This window comes from Triticum urartu, chromosome 4 (genome assembly GCF_003073215.2).
Source record: "Triticum urartu cultivar G1812 chromosome 4, Tu2.1, whole genome shotgun sequence".
NCBI classification, from domain to species: Eukaryota; Viridiplantae; Streptophyta; class Magnoliopsida; order Poales; family Poaceae; genus Triticum; species Triticum urartu.
Genome location: NC_053025.1, coordinates 519,893,589 through 519,914,442, shown reverse-complemented (window position 1 = coordinate 519,914,442; position 20,854 = coordinate 519,893,589). Strand labels below are relative to the sequence as shown.

The 20,854-nt window shown below is 45.1% G+C and overlaps 1 protein-coding gene across 1 annotated transcript; it reads right to left on the bottom strand.

The window, feature by feature from the left end:
* Positions 1 to 15,893: 15,893 nt before the first annotated feature.
* LOC125552403 (metal tolerance protein 4) lies at positions 15,894 to 20,452 on the bottom strand. The gene is made up of 7 exons (XM_048715948.1): positions 20,115 to 20,452; positions 18,156 to 18,328; positions 17,872 to 18,070; positions 17,604 to 17,782; positions 17,370 to 17,520; positions 16,827 to 16,960; positions 15,894 to 16,479 (listed from the first exon to the last, which is right to left on the bottom strand). Exons 1-7 carry the CDS (start codon positions 20,302 to 20,304, stop codon positions 16,300 to 16,302), a joined length of 1,206 nt encoding a protein of 401 aa, XP_048571905.1. The 5' UTR covers positions 20,305 to 20,452; the 3' UTR covers positions 15,894 to 16,299.
* Between the last annotated feature and the right edge of the window lie 402 nt (positions 20,453 to 20,854).

The window sequence follows — 20,854 nt, the reverse complement described above, 5'->3', positions numbered from 1 at the left end:
TTGTCGTGAAGCATCGCAATAGATGACGAAGTCCTTGCAAGAATCAGGGGGAGCAAGCACTGGGGCAGAAGTTAGCTTGTCCTTGAGTGTCTGGTAACTTTCCTGACATTTGTCCAATCGAACTTAACGCCTTTGTGTAGAAAATTAGTCAGGGGCTTGGTAATCTTGGAGAAGTTCTCGACAAAATGGCGGCTATAACTGGCTAGTCCGAGAAAGCTTCTGACTTGCTTGACAGTCTTCGGAGGGGTCCAGTCAAGAATAGCCTGCACTCGCTCTGGCTTGACGGCAATACCATCCTTGGAGATGACATGCCCAAGGTAGGTTACTTCGGGAAGCCAGAATTCACACTTGGAATACTTGGCATAAAGTTGATGCTCTCGAAGCTTCTCTAGAACAAGTCGAAGATGTTCAGCATGTTCTTCTTTGTTCTTCGAATATACCAGAATATCATCCAGATAGACTAAGACGAACTTGTCGAGGTACTCCATGAATATGTAGTTCATCAGACGGGAGAATGTGGCTGGAGCATTGGTCAAGCCAAAAGACATGACGGTGTACTCGTAAGAACCGTAACGAGTCACGAATGCGGTCTTTGGAATATCCTCTTTACGAACACGGATCTGGTTGTAACCTAACCTCAAGTCGAGTTTAGAGAATATTGATGAACCAGCCAGTTGATCATACAGATCATTGATCCGAGGGAGGGGATATTTGTTCTGAATTGTAGCTTGGTTGATAGGACGATAGTCTTAGACCAAACGATTCGTTCCATCCTTCTTCTTCACAAAGAGAGAATGTGCTCCCCAAGCTGAGGAACTTGGACGAATGAATCCACTGCGAAGAGATTTATCGATTTCTTCCTTAAGTTCAAGGAGCTCATGAGGTGGCATCTTGTAGGGTCGTTTGGCAATAGGAACAGTGCCTGGTTTCAAGTCGATGACGAACTCGACAGCCCGAGCAGGGGGTATTCCTGGAAGTTCTTCTGGAAATACGTCTAGGAAGTCACGAACAACTGGAACCCTTTCAATTCCCTCAAGAGGTGGTGCGTTCAACGCATTCAAGACATAAAGTCGTGCTTCAGCATTTTGAACAATATGAGCATGGTAGCTTACTATCTCATCGGAAGGATGTAGGAGATGAACGACTTTGGTGGCGCAAACGGTAGAGGCGGTATGTGCTTTCAACCATTCCATTCCCAGAATGAGGTCAATGTTGGAAGACTCCAGAATAATGGGAGAAACATGAAATTCCAACCCTTCAATTTCAACGGGGACGTCGCAACCAATCATGGTAGTTCGACACTGACCGGCAGGGGTGCGTACCACTGTCGGAGTGTTCATGGGCTCGCATCGGATGTCGTGTGCATAAGAAAAAATTTCTGACATGAATGAATGTGATGCTCCTGAATCGAATAAAACAGAAGCTGGTACTGAATTAACGAGAAGAGTACCTATCACAATGGCCGGATGGTCTTGAGCTTCACTCAGATCAACATGATTAGCCTGACCACGACCATAAGGTCTGGCATTGTTGTTATGGGGCTGATTGTTACGGCCAGTTGAGGGCAAAGCCAGCTGGCTCTTTTTCTGATTGCACTCTTTGGCAAGGTGAACTGGACGGCCACATCTCAAGCACAGACCATCATTGGGATTGGTAGCAGGAGCTTGGGGTGGTACAACTCGAAGAGGCTGCCTCTGTGGTGGAGGAGGCACACGAGGTGCGGCATAGGACTGTCTTGGTGCAGGTGCAGCTGGACGATACATGTTGTGGGGAATCCATATCCGACGCTTCTGCGCTGACGGGCCCGAAGATGAGCCAGCGTCACGGCTGCGCCTGAGGGATCCCCGGTGTTCCTGAAGACCAGCTTCAACCTGAATAGCCTTGTTCACCAAGGTGGCAAAGTCGGCAAAGTCATGAACGAGCAGTGCTAGCTTGATATCAGGGTGAAGTCCATCACGTAACTTTTCTTGCCTACGAGCATCAGATGCAATGTCTTCTTCAGCATAACGAGACAAGCCCAGAAATTCCCGCTGATATCATGTTATCAACCCCGGCCAGAGATCCTTTCTCGACTCCCTGCGAGAAAGCAATCCCAAAGCCATACTATCCAGTTATCACCTCAAGTATCCAGTTCTAGTTGTATCGATCGGGATACAACTCCAAGTGTCCGTTACCGTAGTACATGCTATCGATAGATGTTTTCTTCCCTGCAGGGGCGCACCAACTTACCAACCACGCTCGATTAACTCCGGTCGGACACAATTTCCTAGGTCATGCCCGGCCTCGGCCAAACAATATGCCGCAACCCGACCTAGGTTTAATAGATAGGTCAGCATGCCGGACTAACCTATGCCCCCAGGGGTCATGGGACATCGCCCCGGGAACTCATGAACATTGCGTGGGCGGCCGGTGAGCAGACCTAGCTACCTCCTTAAAAAGGCAGGAGCTTACCAGTCCAACCCAGCGCGCGTCGCTCAATCGCTGACGTCTAATAAGCTTCGGCTGATGCATACGACGTAGAACGCCCATACAATGCCCACGTGATGGTTAGTGCTATCAGGCCAGAGGCCCCTCGGATCAAATATCCAAACCATTAGTGTGTTGGTAGTGCAGTCACGAGCAGAGACTCACAAAAGATGTGACCCCATCGCCCCGTCTCAAGTACTTGTGGCAAGGGCTAAGAATGCCCGGCCACGCCTCATGTTCAACTCTCGGGTACCCTCCAGGTCAACCCGTCTCCACATCACTCGCGGGTACCCCTCAGGGTCGACCCGCCTTTCCAAGTAACAGTTGTAAAGTCCAAGTATCCGTGTGTCCAAACACCAAGGGGAAACTCCGAGGAACCACCCTTGGTGGATTCCACTCGATGTAATCATCAAGGTGAACATAACAGGAACCACCCTCGAGGTTCACACTTGAGGGGTTGCACGACAGAGTCGTATCGGAAGTGGTTAAGGAGGAAATCACCCTCGATGACCATGACCGAATAGCTACACTACAGATATCTCATCAGGAGTGATGTATGAGGTGTCACCCTCGGCACTCGATAGTAACTATGCAGAGTCGTACAACTAGGGGGTGATGTGCGGTGTCGGGGCCTTGATGTCGATCATGTTGATCGAGACATCAAACATAAAGTGGGGCAACAAGGACAAGGTGGGGTCATTGATGGATCACTAACCAACCTATACTAAGCAGTTTAGGATAAGCATGTAGGTAACAATAAGCAGGTGACGAAAAACAAGCTATGCATCAGAGTAGGATCATACAGAAAGCAGTAGCAGTTCTAATGCAAGCATGAGAGGGAAAGAAATGGATGATATCGGAATGCTCAAGGGGGGTTTGCTTGCCTGGAAGCTCTGTTGAAAAGGAAGAAGTGTCGTCGTCAACGTAGTCGATCACAAGGGCATCAACATCGGTCTCGGGGTCTACCAGAGAGAAGAGGGGGAAGAAACAATAAATAGCAAGCATACAAATGCAACAGGAAGCATGACATGGCAGTAAGCTATGCTAGGAGTACTCTAATGCAGTACTACACGTTGCAGACGGAGAGGGAAAACATCCGGAGGGGTTTTCCCGGCGTCTGGCTTTTTCCGAACAGACGAAAGGAGAGGGGACGGTTCCATGTTCAGCATGCTAGGAGCACGTGACAGATAAAAGGACCACGTATTTGGATTCGTTGGATTCTTCTGAGCAACTTTCATGTAGAAAACATTTTCATCCGAGTTACGGATGAATTTCTATAATTTTCTAAAGATTTAATCATTTTCTGGAATTATCTAAATTAACAGAAATGGAATTATGGCATCGGCATTGCGTCAGCATTCGACTGACCTGCTGACTGGTCAAACTGACAGGTGAGCCTCACCTGTCAGCCTCTCTGGGTTAAACAGTGGGTTAAACTAATCTAACAGACTAATTAGAGGGGTGGGCCCAAGTGGCAGTGACTAACTAACTACTAATTAATTAACAGATTTTAACTAGCAGTTTTATTTATTTATAAAAACGTTTAAGCTAGTGGGGCCCGCATGTCAGTGGGTCAGAGTGCCCAGTCAGCAGTCAACAGGGTCAACTGGGGCCCGTGGGGCCCAACGGCAATGTCATAGGGGTGGCCCCAGGCCAGCCACGTCGGCGGGGCGCCGGAGAAGGCTCCGGCGACCTCTCCCACGGTGGCACAACGCCGGAGACAGCCGGGATTTGCCTATAGGGGGCCAACACGAGCGCGGTCGGGCGCGGTCGAACGGGGAGAGTCCGCCGCGTCGCGTGGTGAGGCCGGCCAGAGTTGGAGCTGCCGGAAACGGCACCGACGACGAGTGGAGGCGATGGTGGCATTCGGGACCTCGTCGGGATCGCGCTACGGGGCACGGGGAGGGGCGTGGCAAGGTCCATCTGAAAGGCTGTTCGATGCTACGCCGTTTGGTGGCGGTGGGAGCGACTGAGGTGGCCGGAGTCGGTCGTTGCAGCGATGGTAGGCGACGGCGGCAATCGGGCTTCGACGGGGACGGCACTACGACACGCAAACATGCATACGAAAAGGGCTGGGGCGGTCTACGCGACGCCGTGAAGCTGTTGGGCGCACACTCGTGACCATTTGGTCATCGGAGGCACACTGGCGACGAGCACGGGCGGCGGCGGTTCGGCCATGAAGAAGAACGACGATTGCGAGCGCGGGGAGAGAAGAGAAAGCGAGGGGGTTCGGTGTAGCGGCTTACGGTGCGGCTCACGGTGGCCCTTGGATGTTTAGGAGCGCAGTGGGTCGACGGAGTCGGCGACGGACGGAGCAGAGGAGCTCTGGCGATCCACGGTGGTCGCCAGCTCGATCCGGGTGATGTAGTGGCCTCCAGCTCGGATGCGAGGCCGGGGAAGAGGGAGAAGACGTTGATGGTGCTGGTGGACAGGTCAGGAGGACGAGACGGCTCCGGTGGCCGTCGTGACGACGGAGGGTGGCAGCGGGCGCGCTCGGGTCAGAGAGAGGGGAGTGAGCGAGCGAGCGAGGAAGAGAGAAGGGGGGAAATGGCGTGGCGTCTAGAGGGAGTGGATGTGGCGGTAGGTGAGGGGAAGGACTCGAGGAGCCGGAGGGGAGGTGCGGGGCCTTATCCCCTCACCGGAGCCGGGGAGGTCGTCCGGCGGTGACGCGCGGGCGCGCGCCCTCGGTCGATTGAACAGGGGAAGGGGGAACAGGACCGGGGAGAGCGAGTGGGCCGGCCTGGGTGAGGGGGCGTTGGGCCGGCCCAGGTGGGCTTGGCCCCGGGGGGCAGGGGAGACTTTCTTTCTTTTATTTAATTTAGCTTTAGCTTTTCTTTAAAAAACTTTTCTGATTTCCAAAACTTTTCAAAACCAGAACAGTTTTATAGATTATTAAACTTACACCTGAAATACTAGTATAATTTAGGCTACTGCCATATTAAGTTGAACATTTAAGTAAAATAGTTTAGTATTTTTACAAATTAGAAAGGCAATTAAATTATCGATTAGGCCACTGTTTTATTTAGTTTAGGGCAGTTAAACACCTTATAAAAAGGTTGGTTCACCACCAATATTAACAAATTAATATTTGCCACCTGATGAACATTTTAGGTTTCATGTTTGTGAAATTTTGAATTTCGCTTAGTAATTGAATTTGAATTCAAGTGTAATTAGAAAGAGATAGGATACAATGATGATCAAACACTTGTTTAGCAAAATGATTAACTTAACCCCAGGGGTTACTGTAGCATCATTACACCGGGGTGTTACATGTGAGACTATCTCCTTCTTTTTGTCTTCTTCACAACCACCTTCTATTCCATCTATAGTGCTATGTCTAGGACTCGCGCTCATGTATTGCGTGAAAGTTGAAAAAGTTTGAGAACATCAAAAGTATGAAACAATTTCTTGGCTTGTCATCGGGGTTGTGCTTGATTTGAATATTTTGTGTGATGAAGATGGAGCATAGCCAGACAATATGATTTTGTAGGGATAAACTTTCTTTGGCCATGTTATTTTGATAAGACATGATTATTTTGTTAGTATGCTTCAAATATTATTATTTTTATGTCAATATTAAACTTTTGTTTTGAATCTTACGGATCTGAACATTCATGCCACCATAAAGAGCATTACATAGATAAATATGTTAGGTAGCATTCCACATCAAAAATTCTATTTTTATCATTTACCTACTCGAGGACGAGCAGGAATTAAGCTTAAGGACGCTTGATACATCTCCAACGTATCTATAATTTTTTATTGTTCCGTACTATTATATTATCTATCTTGGATGTTTTATATGCATTTATATGCTATTTTATATGATTTTTGGGAGTAACATATTAACCTAGAGCCCAGTGCCAGTTTCTGTTTTTCCTTATTTTTGAGTTTTACAGAAAAGGAATACCAAACGGAGTCCAATTGACGTGCCAATTTTTGATGATTTTTTATGGACCAAAAGAAGCCCCCGAAGTAAAAGAGTTGGGCCAGAACAGTCCCGAGCCATCCACGAGGGTGGAGGGCGCGCCCTACCCCCCTAGGCTTGCCCCCCTATCTCGTGGATGACTCAAAGCCCCCCCCCCCTAACGTGAGACCGACGCCAAAAATTCCTAGAAATACAGAAACCCCCGAAAAAAAACCTAGATCGGGAGTTCCGCCGCTGCAAGCCTCTGTAGCCACCAAAAACCAATCGGGGCCCTGTTCCGGCACCCTGCCAGAGGGGAGATCCATCACCGGTGGCCATCTTCATCATCCCGACGCTCTTCATGACGAGAAGGGAGTAGTTCACCCTCGAGGCTGAGGGTATGTACCAGTAGCTATGTGTTTCATCTCTCTCTCTCTCGTGTTCTTGATTCGGCACGATCTTGATGTATCACGAGCTTTGCTATTATAGTTGGATCTTATAATGTTTCTCCCTCCTACTCTCTTGTAATGGATTGAGTTTCCATTTGAAGTTATCTTATCGGATTGAGTCTTTAAGGATTTGAGAACACTTGATGTATGTCTTGCATGTGTTTATCTGTGGTGACAATGGAATATTCACGTGATCCACTTGATATATATTTTGGTGATCAACTTGCGAGTTATGTGACCTTGTGAACTTATGCATAGGGTTTGGCACATGATTTCGTCTTGACTCTCCGGTAGAAACTTTGGGGCACTCTTTGAAGTTATTTGTGTTGGTTGAATAGATGAATCTGAGATTGTGTGATGCATATCTTATAATCATACCCGCGGATACTTGAGGTGACATTGAAGTATCTAGGTGACATTATGGTTTAGGTTGATTTGTGTCTTAAGGTGTTATTTTACTACGAACTCTAGGGCTGTTTGTGACACTTATAGGAATAGCCCAATGGATTGATCGGAAAGAATAACTTTGAGGTGGTTTCGTACTCTATAATAATCTCTTCGTTTGTTCTCCGCTATTAGTGACTTTGGAGTGACTCTTTGTTGCATGTTGAGGGATATTTATATGATCCAATTATGTTATTATTGTTGAGAGAACTTGCACTAGTGAAAGTATGAACCCTAGGCCTTTTTTCGAAGCATTGCAATACCGTTTGTGCTCACTTTTATCATTAGTTACCTTGTTGTTTTTATATTTTTCAGATTACAAAAACCTATATCTACCATCCATGTTGCACTTGTATCACTATCTCTTCGCCGAACTAGTGCACCTATACAATTTACCATTGTATTGGGTGTGTTGGGGACACAAGAGACTCTTTGTTATTTGGTTGGAGGGTTATTTGAGAGAGACCATCTTCATCCTACGCCTCCCACGGATTGATGAACCTTAGGTCATCCACTTGAGGGAAATTTGCTACTGTCCTACAAACCTCTGCATTTGAAGGCCCAACAACGTCTACAAGAAGAAGATTGTGCAGTAGACATCAGGCACATAGTGGTCGAATTCCCAGGATGCAGGCATCGTTACCACAACCAGTGCATCTCCCTGTGGTTTGATTCCAACATCAGGTGCCCCCTCTGCCGCTCTCAAGTCATTACCCATGTACCTGTGGACTAAGGCGAGGGATTTCGCCACCCGGCCCTCTTTTGTATAAAAAACCCTGCCTCCGGACTTAACCAAGTTGAGGTGTCGAATGTGCATGTTTGGGTGTCAGCTGAATGTGATTATACACCCATCAAATCAAGCTGTTATAGATACTAATATGACAATGTATATAGAAAACAAGACAGTCAATGAATTGCAGTCCAACAACAAACCACCATCAAATACATTGCGGTTGTACAATCATCAAGTACAAGTTTCACAAAGATGAGTGATGTCCTCACTGTGAGGTTGACGACAAGTCGTCGTACACTCACCAATCACAAATTCACATACAAATAAGTGAGGTTCTCACAGCAAAATACGAGTACTACTCCCTCCATTCTACAATGTAGTGCTTTCTCTATCCTCGTGCTTCAACTTTGACCGTAAATTTAACTACCAAGACCGATTGCGGCGGGAGCAAAAATTATATCAGTGAATTCGTATTCGAAAGAAGTTTTCAATTATATAATTTTTTCTCCCGCCGCAGTTGGTCTCGTTGGTTAAATTTATGGTCAAAGTTGGACCTCAGGAAGCGCGGGCGCACTATATTTTGGAATGGAGGGAGTACTAAACAACATTGTCATCATGTTTCAGTCGTTATACAATGATCAAACACAAATCAACATACATAATAAATGATGTTCTCACAGCAAAATACTAAACAACAACTTCTATTTGAGCATTCCTCTGAATGCAGCCCAGAGGCGATTTAAGTTTTGTGTGGACCAATGTTTCAATGCGACCCAAGCAACCAAACAGGCCGAAAACATCCCACGCGGGCTTGCCTGGCAAGTACCCTCTAATTCAAGACACCAACACCAGCCAGAAACTTAAAGCACCCTCTTATTCGTTACTCCACACGGACTTTCTCTGCGGCGACGACGTTACAAACTAGTTCACGTGGCGCCGATGGGATCGCTCGCCCGCGACTCCATACTCGTCGTGTCAGACGCGGTGCCACGACCATCGTTTTGCGCTGTCCCCGAAGCACTCTAGCGTAGTACTGTGTGTTATGTGTAGCTGTTAACACTTAATCATGTCCAATGTATGCAAATAAACAACGTACACTAATATGAGCACTGCGAGCAACCAAACACATTACGTAGAGGTGTTGCTACAATGCAGGGAGAGTGTAGGCAACCAATCAACATGCAGATGATAATTTTTTGCACGCATATGCTCAACCAGGCTTAACTTGGACAAGTATGCAAAGGAGCAGAAAACGATTCAAGTAACCAAACGCACCCCTAGGTAATGTTTGGGGATTTATTGTTTCCCGCATTAATATGGATCGATGTATTTTCGTTCCTCCACATACTTTGGTTTAGGTTCCTCCACATACTGGAAAAGAGGAGGCACCAAAAAACTGAAAAAGAGTACTACGAAGGACAGCAGATCAAGCGATAGAGAAAAAGGGCACTGCTGCTCGCCTTGCTTGATGGAGCCGCCTAGTCCTAGTCGGGCGCTCGTTTTCCCTCCTTGGTCGGTTCTCTGGACAGGTAAAAGCGAGTCCAAATAGTGCCCGTGCAGAAAGGTGTGACCTACTTTTTGAAGCGAAGGAATCGCGCTAGTGTGCACTGTCTTTGCATGAAAGGAAAAAAAAAGGCACGTGATGTCTTTCTGCCTTAGATAAATATACTTAGGTCTTCTTTTTTTCGAAGAACTTAGGTCTTCTTTGATTTAAAGGATTTCGAAATAATTTCCGATTAAAATTAGATGCTGGTTGGTTTGACCATTTGATGTCCATATTCGACACATACAAACAAAAAGTTGTTAAAATTGACAACTTTTAAAAGATTGACAAGAACCAACTGTTAGCCAATTCAGATTTACTAACAATTACCATTTGACCTCAAATCAAGCAACTCCATAATTCTTAGGATTTTCATTTTTTTTAAATGCAGTACAATCGAAGTCGCATCTTCGAGAGACTGAGCCGACACATCAGGCCTTTGTAGTCGACGGGAATCTCTCCTTCCACTAAAGGTACATCGCCGGAAGGCCTGAAACTAAAGTAAATTCAGAAAAATATAAGCATCAATGTCAAGTTTAGGACTTCAACTCTAATGGGCTTGGGATATATTTGTCCTTCTAACCATCCAGCCGCAGTTGGTTCGCAGGATTTTTATTTACTACATAGGTTTTTTCATTTGTATGATTGTGAACAACAGAAATTTTAACTTATAATTTATTTGCACTAGATTCTAAAAGAAATTGTGCACCTATTCCAATCTATTGAAAAGAATCATTCATACGTTTTCCATGCACAACTAAATATCAGTACAATCCTAGAGTATTCAAGATGGCATACCGATCCTGCATTTTAACTATTTCTGTGGCCCTTAATCGAGTGAGCCAAGAACTACATGCCATTTTCATATTTCTGCCATTCATTTTACCCTTAAAAATGTTGTACTAATCGCTGGCCAAAATTTAGGGCCGAAACAGCGCATCAACTGAGTGTAGTGTGGTTGTGCAGCTAATAGGGCTGGGTTTTTTTTTTTTTGAACATTGAATCTTCACCATGTTGTTTCTTCCGTTGCTTCTTGCTAAATCTGAATCAAGTCAGCAATTTGCTGAATCTTTCAGAAAAAAACTATCAGAACACCAACGGGGGAACTATTGGACAAGTTGCAAAATCAGCCGAGCCGTCGGTGCATGTAGTCGACGTTGGTGATATATAAAGCCGCATGCAATTTCGTTTACTTCAAATATACTTAGTACTGTAAAAAAGAACAGCCGAGTCGTCGCCGAAGCTGCTCGAGTGTGCGTGCGATGCTTCCGCGTCGACGTCTGTACCGGGGCCCCACCGGACTGGACGGGCGACTAGTTTCGGGAGAACCGACGAAACTCCGTGTACGGTGGTGAGCTATCCCAGTTGATTGGCTTTGCCATCATGTCGTCATCGCGGTCGCTGGGGAAGTCCGCCCGTGCTTCACTGCCCCTATAACAGGCAGGACATGATACAAGAGTGACGACAGTGTCTCGTTAGGGCATCTTCAACGTAGACCTTTAACTGAAGATAAACGTAAAAAGCTTTGCGAGTGTACGAACATCATCAAAACCCGCTTCTGACCGTTCTGACCCACTCAAACCACCCCGCCCCTTCCGTGCTTTTCTTCTGATGCGGGCGCCGTCTTCATGCCACCCCAGAGCACGCAGCGCTCTAATATTGATGCCGCGCGAAGTGATCAGCGAGAGGGCGGTGCTGCCTCTCGGCAGTCGCCACTTCAATGCGGAAGCAGCCGCCCGAGGAACCAACTCCGGCCGTTGCGCCGCATTGAAGTGAGCTGACCACCCGTTCGTCTGGCCTAACCGCGGCTATAAAAGTCGTGCTCCGGTGATGCACATCCGCGTCTCCTTCTTTCCGGACGTCTCCTCCTCTCCGAGCCCCTTCTCCTACGGCGGCGATGCCTAAGTCGTGATGGTCCGCGCCAACAAGTGGTCGCGGTGGTAGTTCATCCTCGGGTGGATCTTGGCACCGACGCCCGCGCTCGTCCGCCAAGGAGGAGATCATCCTCTCCTCCGTCAACGAGGAGGACTAGCAGCTGCAGCAGGAGCCACAACAACAGTCGAAGTAGCGGCCGCGCCTCCTCGTGAAGGCGGCTCTGACAGACAAAGACTCCGTTCTTCATTAGTCAAATGTAGATAATGACGAAGTGCTCGCCCTGTCAGATGGACCTGGCACCACCGTCGCCGGCTCGGATCAAGGAGGAGCCATCGTCCCCGCTGTGCTGCCGCGTCGAGCCAGCGCCGATGTCCCTACCCCGACGGGTCAAGGAGGAGCCCTCTTCTCCCCCCCCTCCCGCAGTCGCGGTCGCGGCGTCCAGATTGCACGCCGTGTGAAGGACGAGCCCGCGTCGACACCTGCGCACAGCCTATACGTGCGCATTAGCGGGCCCGACTCGCGACTCCACCGCATCCGCCGTCAAGCTGTCGAGGACCTGTCGCGGGCCATAAAGAAGGCATGCGACGACATCCTCCATTACCTCAAAGACGGCGGTGTCGGCGCTCCCTCGGGGTCGAGGGTCGCCGCCTCCGAGGAGAAGTGGGTTGCGCGTTAGCGGGCGTGATACGACCTGCCCAACACCGCCCGCCGCTCCTCGTTCGCCAAGACCGACGAGGCGCCGGAATGGGTCCGCACTGACCCGGACCTCGCCGCCACATGGGCCCTCAACCTTTTCGTCACCACCAATGAGACAAACGCTAGACGCCGCCGCCTCGACAATGAGATCACCAAGTACGGCGAGGAGTGGTCTCTTAGCGAGACTTCCGATGCTGGCAAGGGCAATGCCGCCGTCAGGGCTCCTCCCGCATCGTCGGCACTGGGCGCGGTGACACTCCGAACCGCAAGGCAGGAGGCGGAGTAGCTACGCCGCGAGCGGCAGGCAGCCGGCGAACAAGGCTGTCGCGGCCCTCTGAAAGCCTTGCGCTGCTGGAGGGACGACGGCGACGGCACGGCGGGGCATGGTGGCCATGCGTACGAGGTGGTCGTCCAGTATAGAGTTTAGGTTTTTTTTATAAGTTTTTAGCTAAACGGTCAAAATATCGATCTTTTTATGTAAACTATGTTTGAAATTTAATGAATTCCACCGTGTTTGAACGAATTCCATTTGTTGGTTCATATAGTGTTTGAATTGTATGCAGGCAGCGGTTTCTTGCATCCATATCCGTGGACCGATTTTTCTGTTCATGGATGGATGCAGAAGAAAATTCGCAGGTCACCGGTGAAAATGCCCTTACGATCAGCAAAGCGACCCCAATGGTAACATATGGAGCCGTGTTCTAACATTTGCTAGTACCACAACATATGGAGCCAAGATGATGGAAACGAGTACATGCTGCGCATTACCGTCTCAAAACTCCACCATGAAAGCCACGGTACGGTCCAGTTAACTACGTACACAGCAACCACAACGTTGCCATAAGTTGGTCCGTGTTTTTATTTATGATGATGAGGAGAAATGCTTGTGTGAACCATCGGATGAAGGAATATCTCCGTCGTACGGGGATTTCGTACGCACGCATCTGGAAGCGAGGGGCGCGTACGTGTACGTATATGCATGTGTATATCTCTTCAATGCGAATGCGTGTCCAGTCCAGTCCAGAGGCCATGTGCTGGATCCTTGTTTCGCGTACGGGCCACATGTTTTCGTGTCATCACTCTCTCTTTCGTTCTTTATTTGGGGAGGAAAAAAACAGACACTAGCCTGGCATCAAGCTGATCTTTACTCTGTCTAGGCCCGAACCTCACGTGGCAGAGATCTCGACCTAGTTGACGTGTAGCACTGCAATTTGGAAACGTCCGGTACGGTCGATCCTGACGTCTCGTTTTTTTTTCTTTTTTTTGAGCTGAATCTTTTTTTAATTCTTTTATTCAAAACATTTTATCTTTTAAGCCATGAGTCCAAATACCAGAATGTTTTCATCTTTAGATTTCTTGGGTCGAGATCTTCAAAACTAGATCTCATTTTAATAGGTTTCGACATCTTTTTACACAAAGAACGAAATAACTAAAAACCAAAAAAAAGTGAATACCATAAAAAGTCATCAAAAGAAAAGAAGAAAAGAAAGAACACAGAGCCCGAAAATATGGTTGCGGTTATCAATTTTTGAGAGGAAGCATAGGTTGTGCTTCTCACGAAAGAAGCACATATTTACTTCTCACGAAAGCACAAAGTGTGCTTCTCGAGGAGGCAAATATGTGCTTCTACGAGAAACATAACTATAATTCTCGTGAAAACATAAATTTACTTTTATTTTCAAGAAGCACAACTATGCGTTGCAAAATAAATTAAAAAATTCTTCAAAACCTAGGAAAAACCAGCCAAAAAAAGAAAAGACGGAAAAACACAACCCTGAGACATGTACAGAAAAAAAAAACAGAGGGAGCTCCCATTGTGCGACAAGTGGAAGCGGTTGGGCACACCGTGTGGCGCGATCCCAGGCCAAAAGGAATGACCCTTTGTGGGAGCCTCGCAAGGGGTAACCGTTGGTTAGTTGCTCTTGGAGTACGCAAATGTTACACATCGCCCCTACAGATTTCTAACAAGGAATCGCCTAAGGGCGACAACTAGCGGGCCGGCCCATGAGCGTGGTTACTCGTTGCCGCTCGTATCGCATTGTATATTCGCTTTGCTCTGATTTTCTTAGTTCATTTTTTGTTTTGTTTTTTTCTCTAGTTTATTTGTTTTATCATCGGCTTTCTTTAGTTTTTCTTTCCTTGTTTATTTTTCTTTTGTTTTCTTTTTTAGTTTTTTTCGTTATCCTTTGATTTTTTTTGTTTCTTTCTTGATTTTATTGGTTTTTCTTTGGTTTCCTTTTCCTTTTTTCTTTATTTGTCAGTGTTAATTTGTTTTATTTTTTTCAACACATTTCTACTTTTTCTCAGTACACAAAGTATTATTTTAGAGCAAACGTGAAACATTTTTCTGACACGTCGGTCATTTTTCAAATACAGGATGTACATTTCTAAACATACATGTTTTATACACTTTTTTGAATAGACGAATTTTTTTTCCAAATACAAGTTGTACATATTTTAAATACATGTTTTGAACATTTTTAATACAAGGTAACATTTTCCAAATACATATTGTACATTTTATAGTGTCAATAAACCTTTTTATTCACGCGAACATTTTGTCCACATTGTATAAATATTTTTAAAATTTTCACGGACATTTTTTTGTAAAGATGTTAATATTTATTTAAAATGTCACGTATATCTTTTTAATGGAAGTAAACCTTTTTTTAACCTAGGTGTACATTTTTTACACTCTATATAACCTCTTTTTAAATGTCATAAACATTTTTTTGAAACACGGGAATATTTTAACAAAATGTCACGTACATTTTATGATAGTGTGACTTTTTTACATTACATAAATGTTGTTTTTATAATTGCATACACATGTTTTAAAACTTTGCACCCATTTTTTTGAAATGGGAAACATTTTTCATTGTCACAAACAATGTTCAAATACGTGGTTTTAAATTTCTTAAGTAAATTAAGTTATTAATATATATGCATTTACATATAAATAAAAGGGAAAAGGGAGGAAACGAGTGACATCAGCATGACGACCTATGTCCTACTGGGCCGGCCCACCACTGGGCCCTTTAGGGGAGGCAGCCATGTGTCCCGCAGCAAGCGGCACATACCCGCACCCGTGGGGGGCGCTAACTGCTAAGGGCATGGCCAATGCATAGCTCCAGGGTGATGTCTTGCATGCCATGTAGGATCGGATGACAAGAGAAATAGGTTTGGACGAAGAAGCGGGATCCTTTGCAGGAGGCAGGTGCTTGGAGGAAAAAAATATGGTTTGTTGCATAAAGTTGGAAAAGTTGAAGTGGAGAGTAGGGATACATGTGTAGTGAGAGTCACTTTCTGTTCTTTGAGACCCACCAGCAGTAGCTTGCATTGGGAAGAAAAATCAATATAGATGTCTCAAACTACTTTTTGTCATGAGGCAACTATATCCATATGTCACCATTGTACATGCCCTAAGTACCAACGAATAGATTACTGTCCTTTTAAAAAACGAATAGATTACCGTCAATAAAAAGTACCAATGAATAGATTAGTAGTTGAGCCGTAAATATATGATTTCATAGCAAGTGTACAACCAAACTTTGCAAATATAGAGCGCTAATATATATATATGAAAATATTGTAGAAGTTCAGGAAAATTTCACAAACATACAAATTTTCATAAACACATGTTGGATACCACGTAAAGGTCTAAAACATGACCTATTTACAAACGAAGTTGATAGTGTATCATTTTTCAAATGTTCTTTTTCTTAGAACAAACCACACAAGTAAAAGAGCGGCATACTAAGTTAAAGAAAAACAAAACCATTCAGAACTAACCCTTGGAGGCATATTTTTATAGCAGAAATCTCTAAGCACCACGGTCCACTTAGGACTCGAGCCCGGGTGGGCTAGCTCGCTCCTTGCGACCCTAGTTCACAAAACTGATTTTGAGCACACAAAAATCGCTTGCTTTCTTTTTGTAGCAAACATTTCCACATTGCAGCCCTCATCGCAGACAAACAATGACAGCTTCAAGAAGCAAAAATAACCTACTTTTACTCGAAACACGACATTTAGAGGGCTCCGCGAAACAAGTCTATACAGTCTCCAACGCTGGTGCTTATCTCATTTAGATGGCCAACAATGCAAGACACCAAGTACTGTAGCGAATCCTGCACGGCAAGCAAAATATCCAACATCTTGCGTTTTCCACAGTGAATTCGGATGGTAATCAAGGCTGGCTGCTAGGAAGCTTGCTGAGGATCGAGTGCTCTGGCTTGTGGTCACACTCGAAATCAAGGTGAACGAATGCCCGCTCGACTTCTGGAAGTTCCTCGATCTTTATCTGGAGTGATTCTCCAATGGCATGCGCCTCCTTGAGTGGCAAGTCCTCCGGGAGCTCAATATCGACCTGCCAGTCCACTGATAGCATGAGTTGTGAAGTTCATACAAGTACTTATATGTTGGGTACTATTTGTATGTATGAAGTTACTGAATCCAGTTCCTAACCCACCGTGCACATCTCATTCGTTTATGCAGTACTGTGTCAACTACTACTTCCAACAAATGCTATGGAAAACACACAGTAATAAATAAAGCAGTAATAAGTGTTCATTTAGAATTAGTGAAGACCCAGGGTCTCAAACAGATGCGTGATATAGTACACATATCTTGGTTAGTATTGCAGGGAAGGGAATATATATTCACTTAAAAGAAGAGCATGAAAAATAACGGAAAATAGATGTAGGATATACTAACCTCCACAAAGTAAAGCACCCCAAAGGTGTATGCCCGAACTGTATCAACACGCTTAATTTGAGGGTCATGTCTGATAGCTAGGTATGTCAACTTCTGCAGCATTTCTGGGGGAGCTGATTCACCTACTAGCGATACTGCATCAAGGATAGCAATATGTGTTAATAAATAACCATATGTCAGGCTAGCGTCATTTGTAAACTGTAACATGCAGCAATTTTACTTATATATCAGTCCTAAATCTGTCAGACTAATCAGTGGATTCAAGTTATGTATTTCTATTAATTAATTATATAAAAAAGACTGTTAAAACTGTTGGCGGTTTCTTTAATGGAAATCGACAGGAGGGTCTGATTCTTCAACTTTATTTAATAATATAACATGTTTCATAGAGTTTGAGTCTGAGGCATCCACGTCCAGTAGGTCTACAATCAATGTGTCCTAACTGATGTTCTTGTACCAAATATTTTCCTGTGGCATCAGATTATTTATATGATTGGAGAACTATATGTGTCAAGTTTTAATGGTATAGCAAGTACTGCAAACCTGCATTTTCCCACACTGTTCCAGACCAGTTTGTAATTGTATAGACTGCAAGGACGATTGCACCAACTGGGTCAATCCACCAGTAAAACATGTCACCGAGAACAGCAGCAGCCAAACCAACGACATTCGTGACCACATCAAAATAATGATCCTGCGAAAAATAGCCCATTTCTTCTGGTAAACTATGTTCATTTGTTCATTTGAATCTAGTCAAATTGAGAAACAGATATAAACCTTAGCATAGGCGCGGACTATGTTGTTACCAGAGGTCCGGCAGTAGAACCACAGGGCTAGCTTAACTACTGTTGCAAAGATCATGATTGAATATAGCCACATGAGTTGTGGTGGGGACAATTTATCTGGAGTCACGTTCACTACCAGCTTTTCAACTGCTTGAAGAAATACTTGGAATCCTGGAAATGCAAAATAATTATTATTTAAAATTTAATACAACGATAATAGTCTAACAAGAAGTAAACAAGGACATGACTTAAAAACATACCTAAAGTAGCCATAACAGCTGCGAAGATGATAATGCCTACTGGTTGTACCCTCAATTTACCAATGGGATACTTGTAGACGTTGATGCTCTTCATTGAGAGATGTGTGAACCAAAGGATACCACCAGCCATGAGGTCGAGCAATGAATCAAGTGTTGATGCAGCAATAGCAATTGACCCACTTTTAACTGTGGCATATATCTGAAGAAAACGAGAGAGCATGAATTCTATAGTCAACCTAAAGGAGCCAAAGAAAGTTTACTAAATACAGAGGGGAAATACCAACCTTCAATGCCAAGAGAACAACATTTGCATAATTTGATATCTTCATAGCAAATTCACTCTGCCTTTGCTCCATGAGCTCCTCTTCTTCACTTATTACATTGGATTCTTCTATAGAGTCAACTTCCTCAAAGGATCTCAAGGTGGCAAATTGTTTCTCGTAGTATTCTTTCTCTCCTATATAAGCCCAAAAGTTAATCACACAAAATCAGTAAGTTAATAAAAGAGTTCATATTGTGCATATAGAAAGAGAGAAATGATTGGGCCGTATCTGTGGGGAATCATCAAATAACTATGAAATATTAGGAATAGTTCATAAGTGATATACTTTCTCTTGATTAGACTCATAAACTAAAACTACCTGTTTATCAACGTTATAGAAAACTTCCTTATCTAGTTCTAGCATTTTGAAAGAAAAAAAAAATGTAGATTCCACCATAGTAAGCCACAGCATACACATCTTGGCATACTTAGCTTATCAGTAAAAATATACTAACGGTTTCTAGGTAAAAAATATCTGGAAAGTAAAAATTGGAACATCTGGAAAACAAATAAAAATGGGAATATTACCAACTAAAAAGTTAAAAACAGGAATAGGAACAGAAAATAATGAATTCCAACGTTGCAATGTTCTTTTAGCAGACTATGAATGAGATAGTCTCACCAACTGTTCAACATCTATTTTTGTCCCAAGAAACAACAAAGGACAGATAAGGACAATCTTGAGACAGCTAAGATTGGATTAGATCCAACAACTCATAGAAGTAAAAAAGAACTCTCCCATTTGTTTCAAAGAAACAGAGAAAGAACACAACAACTACTAAAGAATCAAAGTGTACAGCCGATGGAACCTCACAAATAATTTATTTATGTGGTTGAAAATTTGCAACACTGTTCTGCCTCAAAGAGGTGCGCATTCAGTATCCAATCCAAGAACAGGGGTGTAGGACTGTGCAAAAGGTTGCGAGGTTCAAGTCTCATTCCTCCAGCCTTGAAAAAATAATCTCAATGAAGAGAAGTCCAAATTTTCCAGTTTCCCACAAAGATACACATAGAAAAGAGCACATCAGCGGATGCAGAACATCCTGACAGAGATGTTGGTATTAAAAACCAAGGCCGGCCGCTATTGTAGATTCTAGATGTTCCCTCCCTTTGAAAAGTGATTGTTTTGTCTTGATGTTTTGGTATCTGAACTACTCCGTAAGATCCAGAGGGAGGACCAAAGTTGGGCAAGTCGGTAGAGATTAGAGGCAACAAAAATGAAATGAGCAATGTGCTAGCTAGCACAGCTAAAATCACAGTACAGTCTCAGGTTAACTGTAAACAGAGGCACACCACGCCATACTGCATCTGCTCATGCCTGAAGAAATGTTTTTCCAGAAAGAATTAAAATAATTCGAATGAGTTTTTACCAGAACAGGCGCAAAAGGGATATTGGCCCGATCTTAAACAGCATGGTCTGAGGCAACAAAAGAGAAAGGTGGAAATGTCACCAAATACACAAACATAACTTGTATTTACAAGTTGCAAGCTTTGGAAACAACCACAAAGCACCGAAACATAGAGAAGTCGTGTTCCATCACAAAGTAAGATAGCTGCTACGTTTGTCAAAAAAAAAACATAATAAGCGCCTCCATTGGTCCCCATGATAACGGGGATGTGATCACCAAAGTGTCGAATTATCCATGGAATCCCGGAATCCAGAATCACAAGCACAGCCACCAACCATTCAGCCAATGAGCACCGGTTAACCCCCATGAGACTCCAATAGGAAAACCCACAAAAGTGCCACCTCCCCCGTAGCTAACATGCTGCTAACATGACGACGACGGAAGCCAAACGCCAAAAGCCAGCAGAATGCTTGCCAAATACGTACAGATCAATCACTCAAGAAGAGAAGAGAAAAGGAAGGAGAGAAGGAAGAAGTAATGCGAGGTCACGAGGGTGGCCTGCCGAACCGAACCTTCTAGGAGGCCCTTGGAGCGGGAGAAGTCGACGTGGGAGGGCCTCTCCGGGTCGACGGCGTCGAGCACCTTCTTGGGGAGCCGCGACACGAACTCCCCGCGCATCGACCCCACCGAGTTCCGCCGCCGCCCCGCCAGGAGCGGCGCCCGCGCGGCGTCATTGTCCCCGCCGCGCCCGTTCGCCTCCATGCCTCCCCACGGACCGCGGCGCGGGTCGAAGCCGCCTCCTCCGCTCCTCCCCCTCCCTCCCTCCCTCTCTCTGCCGATTTGATCGTCGCCTTCGCCGCTTCTTATTTTTGGCGTCTCGTCTGCCCCTCCCTAGCCCAGGACTCGCCTGCCTGCGTGCGTGCTGCTCTCTGCCTCTGCGGCCCTGTGCGGTGCGGCCGCAATTATAAGCGGAGAACGTACGTCTACGGCCGTGATCGACGCAACGGGTGTCTGCGGCGGCGAAATCGACGGCTCAGATCACGTCATTAATACGAGGGAAATAGCTTCAGCTAACACCAGCTATGGCCTACAGAACAGCTCCAGACCATCGGTCCTGTTCGGCTAAGAGGGAGCATCTTTACAAGACCTCTTAACCTAACTGCTAAAATGACATTTCACCTTGTGTTTCTGTCGAGACATTGTATGAAAGTCGAATTTATTCCACTCTCGTTTAGGACAAAGATGTATTTTATGTTTGGTTTCTTTAAATACTTGTTAGGTCTAATATTCTTAGATTAATCAAATATGTTTG

Coding starts and splice junctions, on each gene's coding strand:
- LOC125552403 (XM_048715948.1), bottom strand. CDS start 20,304: ATGGAGGCGAACGGGCGCGGCGGGGACAATGACGCCGCGCGGGCGCCG. Junction 17,521..17,603: donor TAGTCCGCGCCTATGCTAAG/GTTTATATCTGT, acceptor TATTTTTCGCAG/GATCATTATTTTGATGTGGT. Junction 16,480..16,826: donor GGGTGCTTTACTTTGTGGAG/GTTAGTATATCC, acceptor GTGGACTGGCAG/GTCGATATTGAGCTCCCGGA.